The sequence below is a fragment of the Hippoglossus stenolepis genome, chromosome 14 (assembly GCF_022539355.2).
Source record: "Hippoglossus stenolepis isolate QCI-W04-F060 chromosome 14, HSTE1.2, whole genome shotgun sequence".
NCBI lineage: Eukaryota > Metazoa > Chordata > Actinopteri > Pleuronectiformes > Pleuronectidae > Hippoglossus > Hippoglossus stenolepis.
Genome location: NC_061496.1, coordinates 12,848,870 through 12,864,725, shown reverse-complemented (window position 1 = coordinate 12,864,725; position 15,856 = coordinate 12,848,870). Strand labels below are relative to the sequence as shown.

Sequence of the window (15,856 nt, the reverse complement as noted above, 5' to 3'; positions counted from 1 at the left end):
CCTCGGGGTACAGCGCTCACAAGCCATCTGGTGAAACTGAACCATCGAGGGCACGGAAGCTAGAAGAGAGGATCGAGGCGAAGGGATTTTGAGGGCAGGAAGGAGAGCGGAGGTTTGTTATCACTGAGGATGGCGAGAAAGGAAGTGAAATGGCGAAGGTGCCAAAGAGTTGGAAAGTACCTGCAGGTTTTCTTTCTCTCTTTTACTCTTTATGATTCACACCTCCTCACGTTTGATCCTTGTGGCAGTTCCCTCTTCCCACAACTTTCACCTCAGTTCACCCTTTACCTTGACTTTACCTAGTTACTCCTCTTGCCACGTCTCGGCAGACTCACACATATGTTTCTCTCTCATCTCGTCTGTTCAGTGTTAAACCTCCTCTCTTTGTCTTCCTCTCCTCTGTTTATCCAAAGCCGGTTCCTGCCTGGTATTTTCAGCCCTTTTCTCTGCCTCTCTCTCTGTTCATTTCCGTTCCTCTCCATGTATTCAATGCCTGCCCTCTGTTTCTCTCCACTCCCATTCTCAGTCTCACCTCCTCCTCTTTATTTCTCTCCCCATCAATCTCATGTTCCCATCTCCCCCCTTTATTCTCCTCTCTTGTATTTAATCTCTCTCTGTCTCCAACCCTCTCTATCACTCACCCACGCAGCTTTCCGGCGGTGACTGTGTAAGCCCTCTGATCACTTCCTGTCCATTAATTTGGGTGGCCTGACAGCGCTGCCCAAGCTAACCATTGAATAACAGATGTATAAATGTTTTATTAATGCTCTCAGTTTGTTCCCTTCCAGGATGTGAAATAGACCGTCGACTTAATACACGTCAAACCAAAAATATGTTTTTATGATTAACTTAAATGAAACTTTTAAAAAAATTGATAAGCTAAAAAGCTCTTAAATATGTAAGTTTTTTATTTAATTCTATTTCCATTGCACTTAAAACATTTTTTTCCTTTTATAATAACAACGTGTTGGCAGTATGCCTAGTTTGTAATGTCTCCACGTGTTCTTTCTCAACGTAAATATTAGCCCACTTTAATAAAACTACACAAAAACCAACGTGGGACTGAGAGCTGTGTCTATAAACTGCCTGGTCAGAATTTATCACAGTACTCTCAGCTTGGCTGTGGAAAAGATTATGGATATGGATGATATCTTTCCTTCATATCTGTTGTACTGGACATAAATCTTAATCTTCATTAATTATGGTCTTAAAAAGTCTTAAATGCATCTTGTTGAAACCAGCAGAAACTCTGCATTAAAGTCAAACTGCAATCACATATTCAAAATTGAAACATCATACTGTACTTTCACCTACAATACATGAGTATGTTCACTTTGTTCTTATTACTAGAAATACAGTAAAAGGAAAGAAGGAACAACACTGAAGTCATCACATGTTCCAGCTGTCCTTGTACACAGTAATTCTTTCATTTATACAAACTGTCAGATATGTAAAACATTTGTTATTAAAGAGAAAATAAACATATGTTTTACTTTGAATTTAACCTTTACATATCCAATCAGGTCAAATTTGTTCAAGGTACGAAGGAGCTCGTGTTCCTATTTATAGTGACAGCCAGGGTTTATGAAGGAGCGCTTGTGTAACTGTGTCTTTGTGCATAATGAGCCTGCAAACAAACACATACATGTGGGGCTGTGGGCTTGGCCGTGTCACCGCCAGGTCTCCCAGTGACAGATGGTAGGAAGCTGAAGGTGAGGCGAGGCTGAGGGAGGTTGACAACGTCTCAACATCTTCATGATCAAATGCGCGTGTGTGTGTGTTAATTGTAAGGAGGTCATTTTTAATGGTTTAGGGTAAGAAAGAGAGCGTTAGAGGAAGGTCCCATGAGGATAAGCATAGGAAGGATGTGTGTGATGTAGCGGAAATGTGTATTATTGTGTCCGTTTCATCTGCATTTATTTACACAAAAGCATCTATATATGGATCTATGGGCACTCATTCTGTATTTATTTATACAGTATATATGCATTTGCCATGTTTCTCCTCGCTAGCCCTTGACCGCTATGCCAGAATGCAGCCAGACACCGAGACGTCAACGACCCGACTACCTGGCTGACTTCACCAGCGGCAGCAGCGATGAAAACTCCTGCTCCTCCTCAGACGAAGAGGAGGAGGAGAGGAGGAAAGCAGGAGGAGGAGGAAGAGGTGGGGAGAAGAAGGAGAAGAAAGTTTCCTACGACCTTGGGGAGAGCAAGGAGAAGAACTTGGCTGAGCGCTCAGGTAAAGCGACAGGATGCATAAATGTGAATGTCTTTATTTGGAAGCCAGAGTTTGATGAGTTTGACAGGGACCTGGTTTCCTGTGATCTCTCTTTCTTGTTTGTTTTTTGTTTTTTTGTGCTCGCTTGTTCTCCTCATACGTCTCGCTCTCTCTTCCTCCTGCCCTATCTGTTGATTTCTTTCTTTTTTAGCCAAAGCTTTTCATCTGATCACAGCAGTTACCTAAAACCAGCATTTATTGACTAAGATGGAGAATAAAGCAGAGACAGGAGAGAGACGTTAACGTATGTAATGATGCAATAAGGAACTTCGAATTGATCCAGTGATGGTGCAAGCACAGGACATCCACATCCAGCCTGGAGCTTTTCACACTTACACCGTGTGAAATATATATTCATAGTTGTGCTGAACACATTTATATAGTGTAAATGTGCACATTCGCACACACAATGCTGAGGGTTTTGCTTTGATCAGTGGCTGCGGTGCACGCGCCCCTGGTACACACTCTGCAGAAGCAGTGCAGGGCAGGGTTTGCTGGTATGAGCCAGCAGAGGCTACATTACAGATGTTCAGCAGCCCAGCTGATTGATGTGTGAAAATGGGACCAGATCCTTGGATTTGAATTAAAGTGCAAGCAGAGTGATCATAGCCTGTGACTCATGGGATGTGGCTCTTTGTTGCCAAGAATCTTCCCATCTTGAACAGCTGTAGACCCAAACACTCGCAGAATGTTTGAAAAGCACTTGAGTATAGAAAAAAGCATCTTGAATAAGTGAACAGTTTCAGTAAATGGAAGGTGAAGGAAGAGGCAGGGATGAAGAGAAGAATGAACTTGATTGGAAGAAAAGATCCTCTTTGTTGTTTACCTTGAGAACACCTTGAGTTTAATGTTTTATAGGGAGAGCAATGGGTTTTTAAATATTACCACAAATTCTCATAAGTCGCACACTTCAACTCACTATCTGCTCTCTGAGGTGAGACAGAGGACATCGCACGCAGTCATCTTATGTTCTGACCTTGAGAAGGGAAAAAAAATCTCTACTTTCAGCCATCGGTTTCACTACTCAATAGGGAGGAGCCTCGAATTAGCTAATTCTCTTTGTCACAAAATAAGAAAATAATCTGCGAAAGAGCCCAACTTTTGGACTAAGTATCAATGAGTGTGTGTGTGTGTGTTTGCGCGTGTGTGTGTGCGCGCAGAGACACACAGCAAATCTCTGCCAAGCCATAATTCATACCAAGCCACCAAAGGGCTGCTAGGACTAAGCCCCATAATGCTCTCATTTGGCAATGGCCAAATCTCGAAAGGTTCAGCAGCCACACACGCACACACACGTTGTATAATCACTTGTGTGCACAGTTAATGTCAGACAGACATACCGCACAAATAAAAAACACATGCTAATACACTGGCTGGTAGACAAGCTGGAGGAGTTTCAAGGGTGTGGAGAGTGTCAGTGTGAGTTTTCAGCTTCATTTTCTGTTTGCCTGTGTTTGAATTGTGTGTGTGTGCATGTGTGTATATCAAAAGTATTTATATTTCTATATATATATATATATATATATATATATATATATATATGTGTGTGTGTGTGTTCCAGAGACAGACAGAGAGAGAGCTGCTCCTTAATCCGTTCTGAAACCAGACAGGATCACTTTTAGTTTCTGGTTTTGCCTACATATGCTGCGGTCGTTAATCACACACACACACACACACACACACACACACACACACACACACACACACACACACACACACACACACACACACACACACACACACACACACACACACACACACACACACACACACACACACAGCTACTGGGCCAGTGGGCTGGAGTGCGGCTACAGGAGTTTTTAATGCCACACTTCATCTCCAAAGCCACCCGGCAACGGATGGAAAGCAGAGAGGAGAGCTTGACATTGACTGGGGGAGGCGGGGAAGGGTGGGGGGCTGAGACAGGATCAGGAGTAAAAAAATAAAATCAAAGTGTCACAGTGAGTCAGTGTTCCTCCCCCTCAACCCCCACCCCTCCATCTCTCTGTTTTCTTACAGGTCGCATGCACTGGAAACCTCCCGTCAAGCCGCTGAAAACCAGCCCCGCCCCCTCCGCATCGCCGACACTCTCTGGTCCAATCAGGCGCTCCATCTCCTGTCCGCGCTCCATCGCCTCCCTCTCGTCACCCAGTGAAGTGCGAGGGCTGTCTACCAAGCAATCGCCTACAGTCCCCGTGGCCACGCCCCTCGTCAGGCCGACCTCCGCCACGCTGCGCTCTCACTCGCTGAGCCGCAGTGGCTCCACCCACCGTGTGCCTCACAGCAACAGCCTGGGAACCATCCACTCCAACATAGTAAGATCAATAAAAACCCCACACACACACAAGGGGTCGTGTTCACCTCTTTACTGTTCACAATGAGTGAGATGGGTTGTCAGTCACTAAATTCATTCTCAGACTGTCAAGCTGTCATTTTCCTCAATGAGAAAATCCTCTGCTGCTTTACTACTAAAAGAAAAAATTCAAGAATTACTTTCAAATTCTGTTTCACAAAACACTGACTTGCAACTTAACCAGTTCTGTCACCACCGCTTTTACCCTTTTTACTGCTCCTCTCCTCCTCTGACATTTACTGTATCCTGGCCCACAAAGAATCTCTTAAGTATCTCCATGATACTGTAAAGACCCTCTGCAGCCCATGACAATAATCCTCTATTCTGTAGCCATCTGTTGCTTTCCGCCTGCCTCCTCCATTCCCTGTCCTTCATTACAAGTGCTCTGGCAACCTTTGAATACACTTGGACAAAATAAAATGAGACAGGATACTTTTTTTTAACACTGATTAAAAAAAACAAGTGGAAAACTATACACTGGAAAAAAGCCATAGCGTGCACTGGGTGTATGCTTGTATCCTGACATGCATGTATGTATTTCTCTATTTTATTCTCTGGTTTCTTGCACACTTGAGTTCCCCGTGGGAATCACACATGTGGGAATAACTACATGCTTGAACAGGATTTATGCAGCATGTTGTATGTTGTGGATGCTGCACTGAGCTAACCGCTATGTACATAAATAATGATCTGTAACTATAACAAATGATACTGAAGCAGCATCATACATTACTGAGCTCTCAGGGCATAACATACAGAAGATTAAATGTCTGGGAATAAGAAATAATAATGACTAATATATATAATACAGTATTCGATTGAGATTAATAAAATGTGCGCTGACATGAAAAAGTAATTAGTAAATAAAATAACAGCAGCCATTTAAATAGTAAAATGTAGTCAACGTATCAATAGTTAAATCAAATCAAATGAATTCCTTTTCCATGTGTGTTAGTAGCAGGTTATATTTGAGCATGGTATAGACGTGAGATGACACTAAAGTGCTGAATGAAACATTCACTTTAATAATGGATGTTTCTTGTATTCGTAAAGTGTCCATGGGAGTCTTGAAAGGTGCTTATAAATAAATGTATCATGGTGTGTATCTGTACGCAGAATGGGTTTTCTTGAGCTTTGTGCTCGACTTGTTTGTGTGTTTAGAGCGATCCGCTAATAAACCTGAGGAGTAAAGAGCAGGAGGCGGAGCTGGTGCGTCAGACCCTGGCCGCGCTCACCGCCATGAGGATCAGGTTCCCTGGCAAAACCGAGGAAGAGGCCGAGGCTGTGCTGGATGAGGTGGGTGCATGGTTTATCCAGTCTGTGTTTTTAATGTGTATTGAAATGATTCAGATTCTGAGGCAGAAACAAATTGTTACCAAGTATTGTAAGAAAAAGACTGAAATAAACACAGTTAAGAATGGGAATGAACATGGAGTACAGGTGGAGCAGAAATCCTGCTATATTCCCAGAGCCCCCTCTGTGGCCAGGTGCACACACTCTGCAGTCTAACTAAAAGTGACCTCCTCTCCTCCCTCCACAATAGCCCGTCCTCATTGGCCTGGCTCCCATTGTCTTTCAAATGACCCCAGTGACAACCTGTCGCTCAGTTTGCTGCCCCGACTCATTCCCCACTGCTCCTTAGTTTTAATCACTGTCTCCTCTATTTTTGGTCGGATCACCGTGCCCTCTCGTTTGCTGTGTGCACATTTGTTTGCATCTGTATGTTTGTGTTATTGCTTAAACTATTACTTGACTTTATGTTTTTCTAAAATATTTCTGTATATATAAAATGTGTCTCATAAGGTTTAACAGTATACCAGATTATATGGAATTAAATGATGGTAATTATGAATGTACTGTTGGTAGTAGTCTGCACAAGAATCCAATGATCTCCATATTAGATCTAGTGATGAGCCATAGCTATTGACTCACAATTATGCACTACTGCAGAAACAGCAGTTTTTTACATGCATTTTCCAAATGACTTGAATAAATTAAAAAATCATATTCGGATAATGCTGAAAACCAAAGAAAAAGAAAAATCTTTAAAAAAAACTCCACAAAGAGGCTGAGGCACCTTGAATTCACAGCAGAAGCAGAAGTTAGATGAAAGCATCCGACTGTCCCGTGTCCACCGACTCTGACCTCTGCTGCTTCCACTGCTGTCCCCACCACCAGCTGTCTGTTCAGCACCACTGCTCTCACAGTGCTGAAAGGACAGCAGCCACACAGTTTGTCTTCACTAGGCTAACTGATGCCACCAACATCTTCAATGGACAACATCTGATTTTAGTCAGCCACATGTGAAGTATACAGGAAGAGGTGTACCAGAGTGTTTTTATGTCACATTCGGGCCAAGGTCAACAATCCAAAAGTGGTTTTGTGGTGCCTAGAGAAGTGGGTATACTCTTATTTGTTTTTCAGCCCATCCAGCAAAGGATAAAAGTTGTGTGTCAGATGCATACTTGTATCAATACTGGCCCACAGACGTCAGGGTGATGGCAACTACATGATTTTGAGTCAACCAAGTTGTCTATGGGCCAGTAGTTTCTTTTTTAAACTCTCACATTGAAGAGTTGATTAGCAACAGACAGTTTAAGTCAGAGTGTGCCACCATTATAAAATTTTATTATTTTTGTCATGGGTCAATTTGGAAATATTACTCTATAAATATAACAGTTTGCAAATAGTACTATATAAATAACTTCACTGCATGTTTTACCTGCGTATAGCCTGCACTACACTACTGGCTGTGACTCTGTACTACAACACTCAGCAGCCGCAGCTAGAAGCTCAGTGAAGGCACCATCCTCCAACTATTCAAGACTAGCATAACATTGCTAATAATGATCTAATAAAGAAAAAATACATCTTAATAAATATGTAGTGGTTATAAGTAAGGTTAACTTAGGGCAAGTCAACCATGTAATTAACACATTCCCATACAATTTTCTCCCAAGAACAACGAAAAGAAAATGTGTGTGTATGTGTGACATGTGTGTGTGTATCGGGGGTTGTGAGAGACAATTACCACCACACCTGTGCTGTTAACAAACCCTAATGAGAGCGCTGTGAAAATGCAGACAAACGGCTGCACCTGTATCCTTCACTCTTCGCCTCGAGAGACAAGGAGCGTTCACTTTATTTTTTTATTTTATGATTTAAAGTTTGAGGTATAATTGGGCTAATGATGTGTTTGCATCAGAGAAATTGCCTCCTTTATCTTTCACTCAAACCCGTTTTTTTTTTTTGTGGCATTTGGAACCATGAAAGGTGAAATGTATTTAGCGTGTTTTTTTTAGGTGCTTTAATTGAGGGTAATTTGTGTACGTACGAAACAAATGTGACAAATGAGCTCGCTGCCTACCAGACAAGGTTCATGAGGATCTTATTTAGAGAAGAAGCTAAACAAGTAAAATAGAGAAAATACAGCCGGAAGCAGCAGCTCCTGGTTCAAGCTTCCTCAACAAAAGGAAGCAGCGCAGTCACCGCAAATTAAAGCTGCACGTAGCAATGAGTGGGGGTCTATGAGCGATATTAGACAACAAATATTCAAAAATTCGTTTTTCTTCATCTACAAATACAAAACAAGATTTACAAATTAGTTCAATTTGTGCATCATTTTGTGGTTTCACAAAAATATCCAACAATTTGATCACAAATGGACAAATGTTCATATTTATCCAGAAATCCATCATGTGTTTATGTGCTTCCGGGCTTTTGATGAATTCATGTGTAATTTCAAAGTGGTTTAAATAAGCAATGGAGTTATGTAATTATTAATGAACTTCATGTCTTGTGAAGTTTATTGGTCAATATCTTTAAAAGTAGGACATTTGGTAAAAATTGAACCCACGGTTTAGGAGATGTGAAAAATCTGTCATGTTAGATTTTTAAATACTATTTGTAGAGCAAATTGAGCTGGACTTTGATCTTTTATTACAAAGCCACAGATTGGTCGCATTGGTTTTGCAATTTCAGCTTTTTTGACCAAAATAATAATAATGATATTAATCAACTGATACAAAAATAATGCACCTTCGAGGCTCAATAAGTAACTTTCTGGAAAGTGAAAAAAGTGTTTGTTATACCTTAGCTCTGTATCTGTTAATCCTTGGGGATTGTTTGTTTTATGTGTGTGTATGTGTGTGTGAATACACATAAAGTTTACACTGGAGATTCCCACTGGGAGCACTGTTTGCAGGGGATCTAGAATGCTACATGTGAGGTTTACACCAGTGGGGAGATATAGACTAAGTCAACAGAACAACAGTAACAGTGGCTGTACGTACACAGTGGTGCTGGCACTAGGAGCAGGTGCTTGGGGGATATCCAGCGCAGCTTTTGAACATAACAACACATGCCCAAAGGATTTATCGCACACTGAGGAAAAGAAAGATCGTAAATCAGTTGTGTTGCAATTCACCAATAACACAGAAAACCTACCTGTAATTCTTCAGCCAGTTTTATATGTTTGAAAATGAACTTGACTCATTTTTCCATAAAAAGCACCAACTAAGAGCCAACAAAAAGTACATTATTTAAACCATTCATGAGAAATTGAGAATTGATGTTTTAAATTATCTGCCTGGATCATGCAGACCCTCATTTCAAAGCAAGAGTTTTGAGTCTGAGGCCGTGTGAGATAAAAATCTACACTAGTTTTGTAAAACAGGCAGGAAATTGGTGTGATGCCAAAAGTTCAAACTACTCTCCCTGCACACTGAAGACAGAATAACAAGCAGCGTAGTGTTGTGCTGCAGTAAACACTCACAAGCCAGATGCCAAATATCACAAAATACCAAACCTTTTCATCAAAAGAGAAGTCGTGCCATGTATGAACATGGAACATTTCCAAAGTATGAATGAGAGACAAAGATCCAGCACATTGAGTGATTTAATTAAAAACATGTCACATTGTTCTATGCAGTGACTGAACTGCACATCAATGGAAGAGTGGTGTAGTAACCTTTTTTTTAACAAAAGATTCAATGAAATGACAGAAGACTACTTTTCTGTTGTTGTTATCACCACCATAACCTTCTCCAAAGGAGTTTCTATATTTTTTCTCATTGTAATTCAACTTATTAAAGAATGGCAGTCTGTAATAAGGCAAGTCTTCTTTCTTTATGTCTATACAACTGTGTTTCACCCTGACTATTCCTCACTTAGATCCTTGACAACTGGAAATACCACAAACCAAAGGTGGCCTCCTATTGGCTGGTGAAGCTGGACTCGACCAAACAACGGAAGGTGAGTTTTTATGCTGGTATCAGACCTAAAGATATCTGGGTCAATTTATCTTGTCCCATTAGAGAACTGGACAATGGGTTGGCTCCACATCCTTAGTAGCTACCAGATTTTGTAAGAATATGTTTGCAAAGTTTAAATTACTTTCAGGGCTACCCACGTTATTTCAAGCCTGTTTGATATTTGCAAGAATCTTGACTAAAAGCCACTTTTCAAAGTGGTGAAAATCCTAAACCCTGAAACACAACAAGAGACAGTTCAACATAGAACATAAATAAAGGAGAGGACCTCTGAGATAGAAGAGTTGTTGCAGTTTATTGGTTTGTGAGATCGCTGTAGGGGGAAGCACTGGTGGAGATGTGGCCTCGTACTACAGAGGCTAACATTTAAACTGTGCTGATAGAAAAGAGTTTCAGGATTCTGGCTGGTATCTGTGTAAAATTGCACTGCACATAGAAACACAATTTTCTGTAATTTTATAAGCAACATTTGAACCAATTACAGGTCTAGAGGAAAGTTGAGGGATACACAGCAAAATGCCAAGAGGTATTTCTGTGTGATAAATCATGAGCGTGTGTCAGGTGACTGATCTCATTAATAATACTTACTTAATCTCTACAAACAGATTCTACATGAGAATAGGAAGAATCTTGGGTTCCACAAACCTTCTTGTTTCTAGTATGACCAATTTTGATTGCATATGAATGCAGATAGCTGTTAATAGAGATCAGCCAAAACGTTGTTTGGACCTGAAATGCCCACAAAAAAAAATTCATGTTTGCTTTTGTGTGAAGAATTGTGTGGATCATGTGGACTTGTTGGACTGTGACAGTGTACAATGAGTCGAAGATGGGACTCTTGGCCTGGATATTCACTCTCTAAAGCAGACAACCAAAATTATTGGTTGTTGCCCCCAGAGGCTAATTCGTCAACGATAGATTCTTACTGAACTTAATTGTAATTAATAACAGCGGAGTTCTCGATCACTATCATCATGTATAATGCTTCATTTCTGGATACATTTACTCTTAAAATCTTAAAAATGGGCTACAATCATCATTTGACATCTGTTTAAATAACCTCTGGTCGTTAATGCTGCTACACGATCGAAACCATCACCCTGTGTAAAGTGGACAATTTAAAAGCAGCTATGTCACCACTCTTGTTTATTCCTTTCAAAGTCTTTGAACAACTTTTAAAAGTAGAAATGTAATCCCCAAAATCAATTATTAGAGGGGGAAGAAGACATGTACGAAGATCATTACCCTGGCAGACAGTGAGATGTAGAGAGACCAAAGAGGATGTAAACAAAACAGAAGAGGGGACAAGACGTGAAATGGCAGCCAGTAGGTGTGTCAGTAATGATGCCATGTCTCAGCCACTGATATCTGCACAACAGTGTGTCGCTGTGTTGTGGGCTGTGGCGGTGCGAGCTGATGTTTTATTTGGAGTGGAGCAGCCTAATGAGCAGCAGGCAGAGGTCAGGAATGTAGCGCCCACCGCTCTGCCATCTGATTACCATACCAAAACATATCTGTGTGTGTGTGTGTGTGTGTGTGTGTGTGTGTGTGTGTGTGTGTGTGTGTGTGTGTGTGTGTGTGTGTGTGTGTGTGTGTGTGTGTGTGTGTTTGCTCATCTATCAGTTGGAGTGTGTAAGCGTGTCTCGCTTGCCTCATATTGCTGTAGGGAAATCTTGCCTCTTCGCATCACAAAACACACATGCACGCTCACACAGAGTTAGACGGGCACGTCAGTAATGAGGAGCGAGGAATCAAAGTCAAAAGAGCCACAGCGCTGCACTCTGAGCAGGGTGAAAAGAGAAGGAAAAAGGGTGGTAGAGAAGGCAGTGAAGTGGGGAGGGACGGAAAGAAGGAAGATGGAAGGATGGCGCAGGTGTTCTCAGAGTGCCCAGGAACTTCTGACACCTTCTCTGTGAGACTGACGTTAGTGCAGCAATTAGTCCTCTCCCATGCTCTCTCCTGCCTGCCCCAGTACTTTCTGTCCTGCCTCTACCAAGTCTCTCTCTCTCTCTCTCTCTCTCTCTCTCTCTCTCTCTCTCTCTCTCTCTCTCTCTCTCTCTCAACACACACTCTGTATGCACTTTAATACGGACGCACAGATCATCCTGCTCAAAATCTAAATATATATACGTGTACAGTCTGATTAAAGTAGTGTTCAGTATGTGTTAATGTGCTTTGTGTGCTGTCTGTATTTATTCATACATGCGAGCTTGCCCTTAGTTATTGAGTGAATCCATTATCTTCTGATAGCTAATTTTAAGGTATGATAAAAAGATCAGGAAAAAAAATTACAGTTGCCAACAAATGCAGATCAATTAAAAAAGCTGTCACCTCTAGCAGCACTAATTTCCCTCATTATCACATTCTTGATTTACACCTCTTCGTTTCCCTGTCTCACTTTCATTTTCTCTGTCACTCAGGTGTTGGACATTGTGCGCACCAATGTACGCTCGGCACTGCAGCGGATCTGGAGAGAGCCAGATGTGGAGAGCCTCCACCTCTATCGGCTCTTTAACCGAGTCTTCAACCGGCTGCTCTGGAGTCACGGGCAGGGCCTGTGGAACTGCTTCTCCAACACCGGGTAGGACAGTTTGTGTAGCTAACCTGCCCACTGTCATCTCCACACGCCTGCACACAGTATGAGAGCTGGGAGTGAATGTGTTGAGAGAGTAATCACTTCCAGTTTATGTTACAATGAATTATTTTTACAGGATGTTACCAGCTCTGCTGTCTTTTTTGAAACATGGTCTTTGTTAGAAAATTTACATTTGATCTTCGAAGTTAAGATGTAAGTAGGACATACATGCGTCCTGTTGTCATTACCTGTGGGCTAAGTCTACCTACTCTTCATTGATTGGCTTGTAGACTGATGCATCTGACGTTGCTGTGTTGTCATTTCAGTGGTTAGTAGTCTTTATGTTTGAATAGAGAACATGAATGAACCAGTACATTTGATTAATTTCATTGCCACTGTAATATCATTATGGTATCACTACCAGCATCACCTGGTTCAGACCATGGTCCCCAGCACCTTTCACACCTGTTTTTTGGGGGGGATTCAAGTCCAAATGTCCGCGGCAAACAAGGCAGATGTGAAAACGCCCTTTTGATGGTTCTATGTACATAACATAGAACCATCAAATTCAGAAAATTTGCAAAAACATACAATCAGCAAAAAGACCCTAATAAAAAAAAGATAGTAAAATGTAAGACTTGAAGTTTAAGTCAGATTTTAACTGCAATTGTAAAAAAGAAACACAAATTGTCCTCAATATTACAATGAACTTCCCTGAATGAGCTTCAGTTGCTGAAAACCAATACTTCAGAATCAAAACAAGTGATGACAGTGACTGCAGGGTGATGCAGTCACTGTCATCACTTGTTTCATACCACTGCATCCATTCAATAATGCCACTCTTCAATCTCCATAACTACAAGTAGACACACACACTTCGTGCAATCTCCCCATGTCCTTAAGCCCAGTGTTCCTCTGTCTGTCAGTGTCAGTGACAGCGGGGACGTTCTCCCAGTTTTATTTAGTTTGACTAAGGAAGCAACGGCAGCTGAATGACGGAGAGTGAGTGACAGAGCGACCAGACCCCGCTGCACTCTCCTGAAAGCTCTCGGGGATGAAAGAGACGTGATGCTCTGCAGAGACAGGGTGCAAATTAAGGTCACAAATCTGGGCTGTTAATCAGGGCTTTTTCACAGGTGAGAGCAAAGCGACGAGAGGGGTTGTGAGGCAGCAGGAAGGAGCTGAAAGGAGGCCTCTTAGTTCTTTTACTTTGGTTTGTTTTTCCGATGCTTTAAAGTTTTCATGTGGTTACTTTAGTTATTTTTTTTTTCATGCTTTCTTTGGTGGCTTCCTAAAAGATGAGTAACTGCAGTGACAGCCCACTTGATCCTGTCCCTAGAGAAAGCCCAAAACAGACAGACACACACACAGACTGGACTGTTTCCCATCAGTGCTTCATATGGGATTTCTTAACCACAAGAAGTATATTTTGTTTCTCTCAAAGCCAGACACACACACATGGCGTTAGATGCATCAAGATTGTTTCCACACATTTATTCCCTCAAAGACTTAAGCACGCCTCAAAAAAACCCTCCACACATATATACAGGCCTGACATGCAGACAGCTGCTGTGCTGGCGGCTTTATCGTCTGTGATAAAGGTCTGACCTTCTCACGTCTCCTCCTCTCCATATTCTTTACAGTTCTGTTGCTCACTGGCCGTGTTTCCCCCGACACAGAGGGCTCAGAGTGTGTAACTGAAGTCGCTGCCCACAGCTCTCCATTTTCCTCCTCCCTTCTTTCTTGGCAGTCGTAATTGAGGGAGGGCGAGGAAGGGAGTGAGTCAGTGATAGAGATGGAGGGGATCATAACCGGAAGGAGAAAGGGATAAGGACACTGTGGCAGAGAGAAAGTGGAGAGGAGAGGGATTGGAAATGAGACATTAATGGGAAAAAAAGGGAAAGAAAAGACACGGTTGAAGGGTAAAGGCCCAGGAGGATTAGCTTAGCCTAGCCTCAGCTAACCCCGGCTCGATGCACCCCATGCAGCTTTTGTCTGATCACAGCCTGCCCTGGATGATCTAGCTAGCTCACTAACCTATGGTTCCGCCCCTCCCTTACAGCAGGCCACGGCCCCAGCATGGGGGAACCCAACAGGGGGCCACGATGTCGTGCAGCGACGGCGAAGCAGAGCACCTCGAAAAGCACACGCTAAATCCGACTGCAGCTGCCCCTCCACCCTGCTCCTCTCTGTCTCTTGTTTGATATTTTATCTAAGGGACTTAACAACAATCAAACAGCCAAGCAGCTATTGTGGGCGATGAACTCAACAGGCTTTGAAAACGACTTAGAGGAGGAGAATGGAAACACACACAGTTCTGAACCCTTTCAGAGGAAGCACCCCCTGCCTTCGCAGAAGTGAAAGGGGGTAGACATCAAACGTACCCCCCAGGGTTGCGTGTCTCAGTTGTTGAAGCTCGCTCACAGTCGGGGGTATGTCCGGGGCTGTAAAGGGGGTTAACTGTACGTGGATTTGTTTCATCCTTCCTTCCTGTATGTCTGTGTGGGGGAGCGTGTGCATCCCAGTGTACAGTGTTACACATCTACAGTGAGAGGCCACACACATTAAACTGTACTCAACTTTGTGGGCGTACACAATGCACAACTGCTGACTTAATTGGACTCTTGTGTTTGCATGTGTGTTCTGTCTGCTCTCCAGTTCATCGTGGGAGACCATCTTCAGTAAGAGCAGTGAGGTGGTGTCACCCCAGGAGCTGCAGTGCTGCCGCCGGCTGGTCCAGCTGTGCCGAGACTGCCTCCTGGTCGTCTACAAGTTTGTCTCCGAGTCCCGCGGCTCTTTGACCGGACTCAGCCCCGAATGGGATGACACCAGGTGAGAAGGGCACCCAACCCACTGAGGTCCTCCCACTGACTTCTTTATTTTCAAAAGATTCTTGTAGCATTCCTGCTGCAATAGATAGCACATCATACAGTAGGGTGGCTGGATAAGATTCGAGGAAAGGATGGGAGTCAAGAGTCAAAAGGTTTGAGGTTCTAAGCTACTCAGTCAGTGTCCTTGAGCAAGATGTCGAGCTCTTGTTCTGCAAAGAGAATCAATCTTAATGCCTGAAAAGCAAACTTAAACTTTTGATAAAGAAAATGACATAGTTAGAGGAGTAGATTTTGAGCTGAAGTCTTTTGACCCCAAAGTAAATCATTTTTTGACAGTAATTTACAGATTAAAGAAGTGCACCATATATTTGGTAAAAATAGTATCAAAACACTAAGTGTTGCACCAATACGGTACCGGTGCATTTTTAAAAAACTATTATTTTCTGCCGTATCAGAGACAATTCTGATGTTGGCATCGGTATTGGAACATCTCTAGTATTTTTACATCCACCTCTGATGTTCAGCTCCAGATGGAACCTGATTAAAG

General features: G+C 42.4%; 1 protein-coding gene across 4 annotated transcripts in view; it reads left to right on the top strand.

The window, feature by feature from the left end:
• ttll7 (tubulin tyrosine ligase-like family, member 7) overlaps positions 1-15,856 on the top strand; it is a 72,281-nt gene that overhangs the window by 49,280 nt on the left and 7,145 nt on the right. For all 4 annotated transcript variants that reach the window (XM_047343235.1, XM_047343234.1, XM_047343236.1 and 1 more), the window contains exons 15-20: positions 2,013-2,241; positions 4,300-4,595; positions 5,795-5,929; positions 9,806-9,886; positions 12,324-12,484; positions 15,137-15,310. In XM_047343235.1, the coding sequence (XP_047199191.1) occupies positions 2,013-2,241; positions 4,300-4,595; positions 5,795-5,929; positions 9,806-9,886; positions 12,324-12,484; positions 15,137-15,310 (1,076 nt within the window). The remainder of the gene's footprint in view (positions 1-2,012; positions 2,242-4,299; positions 4,596-5,794; positions 5,930-9,805; positions 9,887-12,323; positions 12,485-15,136; positions 15,311-15,856) is intronic.